The 14,245-nt window shown below is 36.1% G+C and overlaps 1 protein-coding gene across 9 annotated transcripts in view; it reads left to right on the top strand.

Annotated features, from left to right (window-relative positions):
• LOC107746909 (catenin delta-2-like) overlaps positions 1-14,245 on the top strand; it is a 94,810-nt gene that overhangs the window by 21,089 nt on the left and 59,476 nt on the right. For all 9 annotated transcript variants that reach the window (XM_016561245.1, XM_016561249.1, XM_016561247.1 and 6 more), the window contains 2 exons: positions 10,673-10,707; positions 11,851-11,967. In XM_016561245.1, the coding sequence (XP_016416731.1) occupies positions 10,673-10,707; positions 11,851-11,967 (152 nt within the window). The remainder of the gene's footprint in view (positions 1-10,672; positions 10,708-11,850; positions 11,968-14,245) is intronic.

The following is a 14,245-nucleotide window of genomic DNA, read 5'->3' on the forward strand; positions in this document are numbered from 1 at the left end:
ATTTCAAAATATATACTGTATGCGTGTGTATTTATATACTGTATACATAATAAATATACACAGAACACACACATATATTATGCAAACAAAAACGTTTATTTTGGATGCGATTAATCGTTTGACAGCACTAAAAAATGATATATATATATATATTATTTTTGGCATTTTATTGTGTTTATTGCAATAGGATAGTATGTAGACAGGAAAGTGGGAGGGAGAGAGAGAGGGGGCAGGATCAAGAAAGGTCCACGAGCCAGGACACAAACTCGGAACGCCCCAAGCACAACATTGATATATGTCGGTGCACTGCCCACGAGGCTATCAGCGCTGTCAATATATTCTTTTTAATTCAATTTCTTTAAAGACTGACTGCAAACTTTTGAACAGTACTGTAGTGCTTTTTGGATTGTTATTGGTTAAAGGGGTCATATGATGCTTTTTTAAAGATCATTATTTTGTGTATTTGGTGTAACAGAATATGTTGACATGCTTTAATGTTCAAAAAACACATTATTTTTCAAATACTGTACATTATTGTAGGTCCTCTATGCCCCGCCTCTCTCAAACGCTTCGTTTTCTACAAAGCCCCCTCCTTGCACAATCAGCTTGTAACATTCCAAAGAGAAAGGAAAACTTGAAATCGCATCATATGACCCCTTTAAAGGGTTAGTTCACCCAAAATGTTTAATTCTGTCATTAATTACTCACCCTCATGTTGTTCCAAACCCGTAAGACCTTCGTTCATCTTCGGAACACAAATTACGATATTTTTGATGAAATCCGAGAGCTTTCTGACCCTCCGTAGACAGCAATGCAACTACCACATTCAACGCCCAGAAAGGTAGCAAGGACATCGTTAAAATAGTCCATGTGAGATCTGTGGTTCAACCTTAATTTTATGAAGCTAAGAGAATACTTTTTGTGTGCAAAGAAACAAAAATAACAACTTTATTCAACCATTCTTCTCTTCCGTGTCAGGTCACAAGAGTACCACGACGTGCAGTTCCTGCATGTGGTGCTGCTGATGCAGGAACTGGTGTTCTGACGTAGAAACCGGATGCATTGTGGCTTGTTTGCAAAGAGAAGAATGCACACGCATGCGTCGTAGTACTATCATGAACGTGCATCGGATTCTGACACGGAAGAGAAGAAATTGTTGAATAAAGTCATTATTTTTGTTTTCTCTGCGCACAAAAAGTGGACTATTTTAACGATGTCCTTACTACCTTTCTGGGCCTTGAACGTATCAGTTGCATTGATGTCTATGCAGGATCAGAAAGCTCTCGGATTTCATCAAAAATATCTTAATTTGTATTTCGAAGATGAACAAAGGTCTTACAGGTTTGGAACGACATGAGGGTGAATAATTAATGACAGAATTTCATTTTTGGGTGTACTATCCCTTCAAAGTAAGACATTTTTAATGATGTCACCGACCACAGTGTTGATTGAACCTGTCTTTCATTTTTACTCATGCTCGATCTTTGAATGTTCTTGCATTTATTGCTGGCTGTTGTTGTGTGTAGTCAGGTTAGGCCAGATCTCTCCTCAAGACAAATACAGCTTACAGACAAACAAGCTGCTCAAGGTCATAATAGAAGCTGCAAGTCAAATAACACGGTGCTCAAGTATCTAATCAGGCTTTGCATGGATTTTGATTGGTCTCACAATTCAGGGTTATTTTACTTTGTGCACTTTCTATCTCTTCGTTTTTTTTCTACTGTTGACTGCAACAGCAATATACTATCCGTGATGGTGTTACTAGCTGGTGTTTGATTCAATTGCAGAACAATACTGATGCAAACACTTCACTGACTATTATTTGTTCCTTTTTTATAAGACAGCAAGCTGAAAGTCACAGCATCAGGAGAAGCACCGTGGGCTAAGAGAGCACTTCCAGCCTGTGACGCACTTGTTTAATGAAACATGGGTCTTTTCAAACAGCACTCCATTTTTAACAAACATAATACTGGCCTAGTTCTTCAGCTAACTGTCTGATACTCAGCAAAAACAAATCTCTGATTAGCCGATGTGCAAAATGCCTCTACAGTCACAATGGAAATGCCAAGTGAATTTGTCTCATTGTCTCTAGCAGGACGTTCATCCGACCGAACCTCGGCACAGCGTCAAACATCTGCTGCTCTGAGTGAGGCCTTTGACTCGATATTAGACGTTCACTGTTGAGCCCTATCCTGTAGCATGGAGTTGTCTCACTAAACACTGTCTGTCGAGCACAGCGAGGGAGTATTAAACCAAAGCTGTTTGACTGTTTTCCTGCCAGATTAGTCCACCAGTCTCCTGTGAGCTCGGACTGCGCTGGCACTGTGTACGCGTCTACAATGTGTGCCTCGAGGAGAGATAATGCTTTGTTGGCATGTGGTGTAAATAAGTTGCATTGAGGAGACAATGTGTTTGACAGCTCTAATGTTCTAATCTCACTGTAGTATAACGGCAAGCGAGAGCTTCTGTCCATACAGTAGGCAATGGGAAAATACTATTATTAGTATTCTGTTTGTAATGTATGTACATTATTTCAGCATTTGCTATACACACCAACAAGCTTTTTGTCTGTTTCTGCAGCTCAGTTGGTAGAGTTATGATGCCAGCTACAAAGCGTGTACCTTGATTGCAATGTAATCTGCTTTGAATAAAAGCATTTTACTAAATGTAAAAAGAAAATGCATGAATGTACATCTAGTATCAGATACCCTCTTTCTTTGAAATTGCACATGAAAAGGAAAGAAAACATTGAAAGGCTTGTCCATTGAGACTGTTTGGAAATGTATTATATTTCTCTTTACCCTTGAAGAGGATACATTTATAGAAAGAAAGATGGTGGGCCAAATTCACTGAACAGTTTTGTGTTCTGTATTTCACTGTAAAAATCTGCTTCTTATTCACTAACCACCAGCAATCTACTTTAACTAGGCTTTAAGAGAGCTGAAATAGCAGCGTGCCGTGAGTATGTAAATTAAGTCAAACATACATTATAGAAAAGTGCACTTTAAGCATTATGGCAAAGGCCAATTCAGGTGCCTGGAGCACGGTCTGGGTAAAGTATGTCAGAGTGTGGTAGTATTCTGGAATCTTTTCACCTATAGGCTACCCAACCAGCATCAAGAACAGAAATTGTGCATTATGAAGTGCAACATTTTTGGGTCTGTTTGTACCGTTATATGATGTGCAACATTTCTTTAGTGTTTCGGGTGCAAAAACAATGCAGGATATTATGTAGTTAGGTAATGGTTAATGAGATTCAAGGTGCTTTTAGTAGATTGGTGGAGGGCTATTATAGTTAACTAAAACAAAAACTTAAAGGGATAGTTCACCCCAAAATGAAAATTTACTCACCCTCATGTTGTTCCAAACCTGTATGACTTTTTTTCTTCTGTTGAGCTCAAAAATGATACTTTGAAGAATGTTGATAATCAAACAGTTGAAGGTAGCCATTGACTTCCATACTATGGAGCAAAATTACTGTGAAAGTCAATGGCTACTATCAACTGTTTGGTTACCAACATTCTTCAAAATATCTTCTTTTTTCAGCAGTTTAAAGAAACTCATACTGGTTTGGAATTACTTAAGGGTGAGTAAATGATGACATTAGCTGAAATAAAATAAAATAAAAAATAAATAAATAAATTTAGCTAGTTGCCAAGGCATTTCTCATTTTCATTTAGTTCAACTTGATGTAGGGTTTCACTTGGCTAAAATAAAATTAAACTGAAATAAATTTAATGAAAACACATCAGAATCAGAATCAGAAAGAGCTTTATTGCCAAGTGTGTGAAGTTAGGAGCTTCCGGTACAGAAAATACAAACAAAGTGCAGGCATACATAAAATGAGAGATTAGACAATAAATTATAAATAACAATAGTAATAAAAATATACAGAAAAAGGAAAAATGTCCATAGACAGAACTGTGAATGTGCATATGTGCTATTTACAGATGAAGGTTTAATGAGTTATTACATCATTTTGATATTGATACTTAAATAATTAGTTCACACCAGAATTAAAGTTTCATGATAATTTACTCACCCCCATGTCATCCAAGATGTTCTTTCTTTCTTCATTCGAAAAGAAATTAAGGTTTTTGAGGAAAACATTGCAGGATTTTTTTTCCATATAGAAGACTTAAATGGGGACCAACTGGTTGAAGGTCCAAATTGCAGTTTCATTGCAGCTTTAAAAGGCACTACACTTAATACTTTCCAACATAAATACGTGATGCGTTAAGTCGTGAAAGCACATCGCAGAGCTAGTGCAAGATGAGCATTTGTGTTTAAAAAGTATACACATTGTTGAAAATTTTTTTTAAACTGCAATTTGGACCTTCAACCTGTTGGTCCCATATGAAGTCCACATGGAGAAAAATCCTGGAATGTTTTCCTCAAAAACCTTAATTTCTTTTTGACTGAAGAAAGAAAGACATGAACATCTTGAATGACATGGGAGTGAATAGATTATCATGAATTTTCATTCTGGAGTGAACTAATCCTTTAAAGTAAAATACTGAATTTTATTTATCCATACAGTCAAAGTCAGTGGGGTCTAATGTTGTTTCAGAATGTCCTCTTTCATCCTGTTGAACCTGTCTAGAACTGGGATAGGGTTAAGGACAGTGGCAGTAAGAAGACCAGTAAGAAACCTTCCCATCTGCCTGTGCACCCAGGGTGTCTGTGCTCAGACAATCCCTCTCCATTCTTACAGGATATTAAGCATATTAAGGGTGTCTGCTGCACTGGCTGACTCACACTAAGTGTCTCCCTATACAGTACAGGGAATACAGAGCGTATTGATTTAGCAAGCAATCTGTCAGGCTTAAGGGGTGATGAAAGCTTCTTCTGCTACCCAAGTTCAGTTATAAACCTGGAGTGCTTGATTTTAGCCTAACCATGTAGACTAAACCCAGTCTGGTGATTGAGAGACAAGGATATTGTCTGCATCACAAATACTGGGGTGACCCTGCAATTATTATATTGATAGATAACTAGGTTATGCTGAATGCAAATGACTATTTGGAAGAGATTTATAATATTGTATAAAATATTTTGTTATTAACAAATTGTTATTGAAATGTCATACTTTATCATTTATCATAGTATTATCTTTATCAACTAAGTCTTTATTATCAATTAATGGTAATGTTTTGGGCCTTAATGTGGTTCTAGTGTATTCTTGCACAGAGGAAATAGTCTTTCGACTATATTACATGCCTGTCAATGGCAGCGGAAGTGTCTAGGAAGCGACACATACTTTATCTGCCTTGTGACAGAGCAGCACACTGCCGCCTAGCTTAACTAAGACAGCCTAGGATAGTGTAGATCTCAACCACTGAGCTTCCCCACATGTGACATCACTCACGCTGTCAGCCTAATGACCCACCACATCCTCAGATGCACTCAAAATAACACTTCGTCCTTTTAGAAAGTACACTTGCAATAGGAAATGTGTGATTGATCCTGTAATTGCTCAGGCCAACTGCTGTTGTCTTAGCCTCATGACGGGACACTGGGGTTAAATCAATGTTTATCTTTTTTTAGCATTTAGAATGTTTAATTTATTTGTGAATTCAAATGAGTCTGGAGACTCCATGTGAAATACTGCAAGTGGAAATGTAGTGACCTTATCTAAATTTACCATAGTTCTTGAATACAGGTGCATCTCAATAAATTAGAATGTCGTGGAAAAGTTCATTTATTTCAGTAATTCAACTCAAATTGTGAAACTCATGTATTAAATAAATTCAGTGCACACAGACTGAAGTAGTTTAACCACAGTTAGTGTTACTATATTAAAACTACTATAAATTTTCATGAGGCAGTTTCCAGACGAGAGCCATTTTGTGCCAGCCTGGGCTGCAGAGGTGTCTGGGGACTGGTGTTTATATTGCTGTGATTTGTAGTGAGAGTATTTTACCTTCATGCCATTCATAGTAATACACTGTAAAAGAGTGTTTGCCATCACAGAGCAGCTGTACAGCATCTGTGCCACACCAGCCATTGCCTTCTTATCCACTGACACAATTCTGCTGTGAGAAAGACGGCCATGATTCAGCACTTCAAGAGGGGCTCTCTCATTACAGGATGCTCTCTCGCACTGGGATTGAAATGTATTCCTCTCTGAGGACTGTGTTACATCTCTTTTGATTTGTAGTGTATCGTATATCACCTCATGAAGAGTCCAAAAGCCCACACAGGATTGTTTCTGCTTTCCTCTTGTCCTTGCTAAACTGATTTTTATAGACTGTAGGAGTGCTTCTATTGGCAAAATGACTTAAATTTCTATCTATTCCTCACAGAAGGATATTGTATAGTTTCAGAAGACTTGGAATATGGTAGTTTTATAGTACTTTTAGTCACTTTAGAGCTTGACAGCTCTTATTCTCATTCATGATAAGGAAAGACGTGGGCAGAATATTCTTGAAAAAAATCACAGTTAGTGTTTCACTGAAGAAAGTAAGTCAGATTTTACAATTTACATATTGTTTAATAGATTGTTTCTGTCTGTCTATCTGAAAAGTTACATGATAAATTGCTCTATATGTTATATCTCACATACAGTACCAGGACTAACAAGGACTATTTTGGTCCCACTCATCTGGAGTTTAATAATGGGTGGCCTGGCTCTTACGGACGAGTGCCTTTGCTCCGCACTTATTAATATAATCACGTGAAGCCCTTTCACATGCATAGCTTATACAACACACTGAAGACATGGGAAAGTAGTTAGCCCTACCCCCTTGATCAAACACATGGTTAGATTTATGTGTGTAATCTGAATTTAGACACAAATCTGTTTGAGTTGACATTCTGCTTTGTAAGTTAAGGTGTTTTTACATTTAAATTCCTTCTACTCTATTATGTATATATATATATATATATATATATATATATATATTTAGCTTGAAATAGCAGGCAGCCTCTCTTTCTTGATGGCATGTGTCTGTCTTTCTGTTTGTCAATTGGGAGGCACTCATTGACCCCCAGCGGTTTGGGGCCGGCCTGCTCCTCTCCCTCCCTCTTTCACTCTTTTCACATACGCTAGCAGTGAACAAAAGGCGCTCTCAGCTTTGTTCCAGCTTTTCATAGCACACTTTCACTCTTTCACACCAAAATCTCAGCTTTCTTTCTCCTATGACAATCCAAGGCAAACAGGCTGTAACAAACATACACAAAACCCCTTTTTGTATTACTGCAGTTTAGGCAGCTAGGTTTTGTAATGCAGGGTCCACAACATAAGTTGGATTTTTTTTTTAAATGTAAGTTTTAATCTTTTGATTTAAGATTGTTATTGTGTGTTTGTGTATGTATGTACATACACACACACACACACTGGTTTGTTTTTGTGAAAAGTGGGGACATCCCATAGGCGTAATGGTTTTTATACTGTACAAACTGTATGTGCTATTGCCCTACACCAACCCTACCCCTAAACCTACCCCTCACAGGAAACTTTGTGCTATTTCAGATTTTCAATACACTCCATTCTGTGTGATTTATATGCGTTTTGAAAAGTGGGGACATGGGGTAATGTCCTGAAAAGTCACCTTCTCCTTGTAATACCTATGTCATACCCTTGTCATTATACAAATGTATGTCCTCATTTGCCACAAAAACGCGCGCGCACACACACACACACACACACATGCACATTTAATGCATTAATGCATAAGAGAATGAATAAAATGAAAAACATACAGATATGTATAGATTTTTAAAGCATATTTGATAGACAGTAAGAGAAAAATATAAGTGTTTCAATATTAATATAAAAAGTGTATTTAATGTAATGCTGTTAAATGTGTATACATTAATGTATTTAATGCAGTATTTGACATTATAATACACATGCATTTGATGGCATTACGTTAAAAATGAATTACATTTTATATAATTTATTTATAATAATAAATTCTGTACCTGTTTTACATTTTCATATATCTCTATATTTTTAATAATATATTTTTGTAGATATATAGATAAATACTGTAGACAGACAGACATCAAGGAAGATATTTTTCAAAATGTATTTATTTTAATATGTTAAATGTATATTTAAATGCATTTAAGGCAGTTAATAATTTAACTATTTGACATTTATACAGCTGGTTTAGAATGGATTTATAAACATAAAGTTGATTCTGATTGGTTAATATAGCATTGCAGATGTGCTGTCCCTAGATATTTATATTTTAATGCCACATTCAGCTGGTCCAGAAATTAATTAAATGTCAACAGGGAATGCGTGAGTGTTCAATAAGAAGACCTGTTTGAATGGCGAAGGAGGAAATTGCACTGAATATATGTGTTGAATAAACTGTTTTTGTAAGCTATACCAGAATTTGTCATACTGCAACAAAAGCAAAACAACTCACTTAAATTAAGGTGGTGTTTAATTATGACCTAAGCTAAAAAGGTAGGAAATATCACCTTTGAGCACCATTAAAGGTGCTCTTAACAATTCAACAGATGAGATTACTCATTGATTTACCAGCGTTAGCATTGCATTTGTTTGACGTTCACGCCCCTTTGTTTTTTGTTTATTTGACCATGACTGTGATCTAGTGAATAATCGCAGAACAATATGTAGACGATTAAAATTAGCCAGAACGGAGGCAAAGAACACTAACTCAGTGTGCTAATTGTAATGGCCCAAATCACATTGCTCCAAGTGTTTCAGCTAATATGTTGAGTCAATATGGAAATGGAGCACATAAAGAACAGTGATTAACTACTGACCACACAATGACCCACAGCTGTGATTGCCTCATCTGTCATGTCATTATTCTCAAGTTAATTATCTTGGGAGAGAAAAATATCTTCATCCTAAAAGGCTTTAATGATCCCCATGAAGACAAACTCATTCTGTGCTATCAATGTGATGTTATCTAGCCAGACGTCCTAGAGAGCGATATCACAATTGTCAGTCTTATAGCGTACTGGAAATTGAACGACAATTTCCAGCCAATGGGAACAATTAGTTGTTTTTTAATTTTTTTATTTATTTCATGTCTCAGGCCCTCATAATCATATCTCACAACTGAATCTGTGTTTATCTACCTTACAGGACTTATTTATTTGCTAGTAATTACCTGACATATTTAGCCAGTAATTGTCTTTTATAGGGAGCTATTAGGATGAAAACAGTTAATGCTTGTTTGAAGGCAGGTCGACTCACTCATTAAAACGGGGGTTCGGGTAAAAATGCCTTGTGGCTCATCACTGTTGCTCACTCTCCGGGAGCCTGTCTCTGTCTAGGCATTGTTCGTGGAAGAATCGGTGATGAATGGGTTTTAGGAGAACAACGCCGTGGCCCTATTAACATGTGGCGTTTTGTTTTCTTCTGCGATTCGTCACCCCCCGCACAAACATAGACAGCCCCACAAAATGAATCCTTATACACTCGCCGGAAGAAAATCAATAGAGTGATTTAGCAGCTGCTGTAAGGCTCCAAGGACAATGGGTGAGTGTTTAGCCTCCTGATAGCGTTACGGGTAAGGCAGGCCGCTATTTACCGTGCGGGTGCCAAAGACAGTCATTGATTAGGGGTATGTGGCTCTACGTTCTTCCTCAAGCCTTCATTTCCACCCAATCCATAACCATCATAGCCACTGTTTGTGTGTTCTACAACAGAGATGATACTTCATTGATCAGTGAGTTACTGTATGTGATTCAGAAAGTGCGCAAATAGGTTTATGAACTTGATGGGTAAACAGTTACATAAGCAGTATATGGCAGCCAAAGTATTTAGTAACACCACAGGGTCAAAAGTTCACTACCGTTTAAAAGTTTGTCGGTTAGATTTTTTAGAAAGAAGTCACTTATCCTCACTAAGGCTGCATTTATGTTCTCAAAAAATATTGTGAAATATATATTTTTATGTATATGTTTTAAAATGTAATTTGTTCTTGTAATGGCAAAGCTGAATTTTCGACAGCCATATTATTATCAATTTTGAAAACAGTGATGCTTAATATTTTTGTGGAAACTGTGATACAGTTTTTTCAGGATTCTCTGATGGCTAGAAAGTTTAAAAGTACAGCATTTATTTGAAATGATAAAGGTCTTTACTTTTACTTTTGAGACATGAAATGCATCCTTGCTAAATAAAAATATTAATTTCTTAAAAAAATAATAAAATAGCAACCGTGTTCTGTATGTGGACGCCCACATTTAATTAGAAGATTTGGCTGTTTTACTTACACCCTTTACTAACAGGTGCATAAAATCAAGCATACAGCCATACAGTTTCCTTAAACAGACATATACAGTAAAATACGGCCCTTTTCTGTTCCAGTGTGACATGCTCCTGTGCACAAAGCAAGGTCCATGAAGAAATGGTTCACTGAGAACCACTGAACAAATTTGGGATGAATCACGAGCTAGAGTCCATCATGCCTGACCTCACTGATGCTCTTGTGTCTGCTTTACCAGAAAATTGGAAGCTTTTACAGAAGACCAGCTCCCTACTAATGCACATGATTCTGAAATTAAATATTCAACTAGCACATACGGTATAATAGGTGCCCACACACTTGTGACCATGTAGTGAAGATATAAATGGTTAGTTGCAGGCGTAGGATTGTAACATTAGGTAAAAGATTGAGTTCACTTCATTGTTTGTGTTGATGATGCATCTAAATCTGTTCTATCCTTTATCTTACAGTTCTGCAGATGAAAAGTTTCGCTGGAACAACCAAGGTAACAGGACTGTTTTCTAGCTAAAAAGTGAATTTTCTTGCTCTTCAGCCCATTGTTTTGGAATCCATAATTGAAACCTTACAAGAAGGTGAATGTTGCATGAAGAGCACCTTTTCCAATGCATTTTGAAAGTTGTCATCATCTAGTAGCCCACGTGGTAAACCGTGCATGTCAGAGTGAAACATGTTGACTTTTGACTTTATTGATTGTGCTACAGCAAAACGTTAGCCAAAGATGACAACCTCTGCCTTCCAGAACATAAAACACTGAGGAGAGGCTGAGATTGAAGAGCAAGAGCAGTGCAGCCCATAAATGATTCATGAGCTTGCAGTCACGCCATACTCTTTAAAATACTGGGCTCTTGATGAAGCATCAAAACAAAACCAGATTAAGCATCTCATTCTCATTCCTGGCAAGTTCAAATAAAAAAATTTTTAGTAGATTCCTCAGTGGTGGGTTTTGTACTTCAAAATGCTTAATCAAAATACGTAGCTACCCAACTACCAAAACTACATTGTAAAAATGTTGTGAAAAGGTTGTGATAACATTTCAATTCATTTTGATGTTGTGTGTGTGTGTGTGTGTGTTTTACATAATACGTATTGTCACAATGCTCCAGAAACATTTAGAGATTACATTTGAGACTTTAGTGTAGCCTTTTTTGATATTTCCTTAAAAAGTAAATTAAATTATGTCACAGACTAGCTTATATGAATCACATAATTTAACCACCATATGGTTGTTTTTTAGACATACACCTACTTTCTGTAAATAAAAGTATTATCACTATGTGTTTTTGAAATATCTAATTCAGAATTACAGATTGTCATTTTAAAAATTAAAATGATGCAGATTGGTCTGGTTTTATTTGCATAGTAGAAATGCGATTTGAATATGTAAACTGCACATTATTGTTACATCTTTCAATTTTAAATTATAGGTGTAACTTCTTGAATGTTTTTAAAGCATTTTATTTCAACGGAACCTAACAGCAATCAAAATGTAACAATATAAAACATTAAGCCCTTGCTGAGTAACTACCAGCTTATTGAAACACTCATCATAGGGAGCTGTTTTATTTTCTGCCGTAGGTGTTCTTATTAGCCTGCTAGATGAAGTTACCTTTCGTGTCTTTTTTCACAGACGGACAGAAGGATATAGAGGAGGAGCTCACCACAGGTCTGGAACTTGTAGATTCCTGCATCCGATCTCTTCAAGAATCTGGTATTCTGGATTCACAGGAATTCACTGCAGGCGAAAGTAAGGAGCCGTTTTAAATGCTGGAAGTTTAGCACAATTAAGAAATTACTGAGACTGAACAATGCTAATGGCTTCTAAATGTTCTGATCCTGCAGAGTTGTGATCTTAAGCTGAAATGATTGATAGCCGGGGACTATAATTTACATTCTCTGAGTGTGTACATTCTCAGAAAGGCATGTGTAACCACATAATATAAGCTTGCAGGTGTTGCTCTGTAGAGTGTATCCACATGAGCTTGGTATATCCTCCAGCTTTCTGAAATTCATGAGTGAGACTCACTGCCTCCCTTATTATGCATGATAGTAGCTTAATGCATGAATTACAGGCTATTTCTGAACTGAGTTTTTTTGGGCAACATATTCAAGGAGGCAACAAATGTTCCAATGAAGTATGTCAAAAAGCATATTCACCCTGCTGAGAGTATCAGGCCCACCTCATCTGAACAGATTAAAATATGAATACTCTGAACAGTTGATATATTTTCAAAGGCTCAGTTTCTCAGCGTTTAAAGGAGGTTGAGATATACAGTAGCATAAAAAAAGGTTTCCGGATAACCTAAAAATATGGTTCACGTGGACACATTTGAATTAACTTGATATATTATTATATTTTATATTATATTAACATCAAATATTCCTTAAAATGACAGAATCAGCCTGAGAACATAAGATTATACAAACAAAAATAGTTTCTGAAGGGGTTAGATCAGGTAGAAATACACTACCGTTCAAAAGTTTGATGATTTTTGATTGATTTTATGATTTTAAAAAATATATTTTTGAAAGAAGTCTCTTATGCTTATCAAGAGAACATTTGTTTGATCAAAAATACAATAAAAACAGCAATTTTGTGAAATATTATTACAATTTATAACAACTTTTTTTAGTTTTAATATACAGTATTTTAAAATAATTAAGTAATTTATTCCTGTGATGGCAAAGCAGCCATAATTTTAGTCTTCAGTGTCACACGATGCTTGAGAAATCATTCTAATATGTTGAGGTTGTGCTCTAAAAATATTTCTTATTATCAATATGTTGAAAACAGTTCTGCTGCCTATTTTTTTGTGGAAGCTGCGATACATTTTTTTCAGGATACTTTGATGAACAGTAAGTTTAAAAGAAAATAATTTATTTAAAAGAGATTAGATTTAGTCTTTATGGTCACTTTTGATCAATATAATGCATCCTTGCTAAATAAAAGTATTAATTTCTTCCTGGAAGACCCAGTGAAATCATAACAGTTCTGTGGCTTTTAGTCTGTATTCATGTACATGTACTTTTGAATAGTCAGTATGCTAATGTACTTTAAAAGTTAAAAAATAAATATACATACTTACATATATTTTCTGATCTTGGCTTCAGTATCTAGCCTCTATGCCTAGTTTTAATTATCACAGATACACTACACATAGCCTTCATTCACACTAGCTATTAGTGTCAATTACTGATTAATCTTATCAATGCAACACATGTAGTTTGACACAGCTGTAACTAAACAAACTTAACTGCAGGAAACTCAAATTAAAGCATGATCTAGAACATTAAATATTGAGCAAACCGCTAAATAAATCAGTGTACATGGATACATGGACCCTTAATAGTTTTTAATGAACTATCGTGCAAGACAGATAAAATATATTTTGTATTTATTTACTCATTGTGAGTTATAAATAGAATTCAGCTGAAATATTTATCGGCTCTGATCTAAAATGCAGGTCATAGAGTGTGGAGATAAAACCCCTCTCCCCAAACAGATAAGCGACCAGCCACCTGGACATAGATTGTCCAGCGCACAACCACTCTGTATGGCAGCAAATGGCATCTTAAGATGTCTAAAATGCTTGGTTTGAGACTGGAGAAGGACCAGAAGTCTGATTATGGATTTATGAAACTTTCAGCTCTTACTGTAAATGTGCCTCTTTTTGAATCTGATAGTGGCTAAAGTGGTTATAGTAGTAAACTCCAGCCATTTTCAATAACCGCAGTCGGACAGTTTCTGATAATACTGGGTCATCTGAAATGACCCATCTGAAATGACCCAGTAATCATCTTCAGTGGTTTTGAAGTCACACTGTCACAAAGACTCTACTGTACAGCCCTCTATGAACACCTTGGCAATTGAATCGCCATTGGCTAGTAAATTTTTTTGTTTACTCGCCAGACTGATAAATATATACATGCACATATACATATATACACACACATACACATACACATACATACACACACATATACACACAAACACACACACACACACACACACACACACACACACA

Source organism: Sinocyclocheilus rhinocerous, unplaced genomic scaffold (genome assembly GCF_001515625.1).
Source record: "Sinocyclocheilus rhinocerous isolate Xijiao unplaced genomic scaffold, SAMN03320098_v1.1 scaffold1581, whole genome shotgun sequence".
NCBI lineage: Eukaryota > Metazoa > Chordata > Actinopteri > Cypriniformes > Cyprinidae > Sinocyclocheilus > Sinocyclocheilus rhinocerous.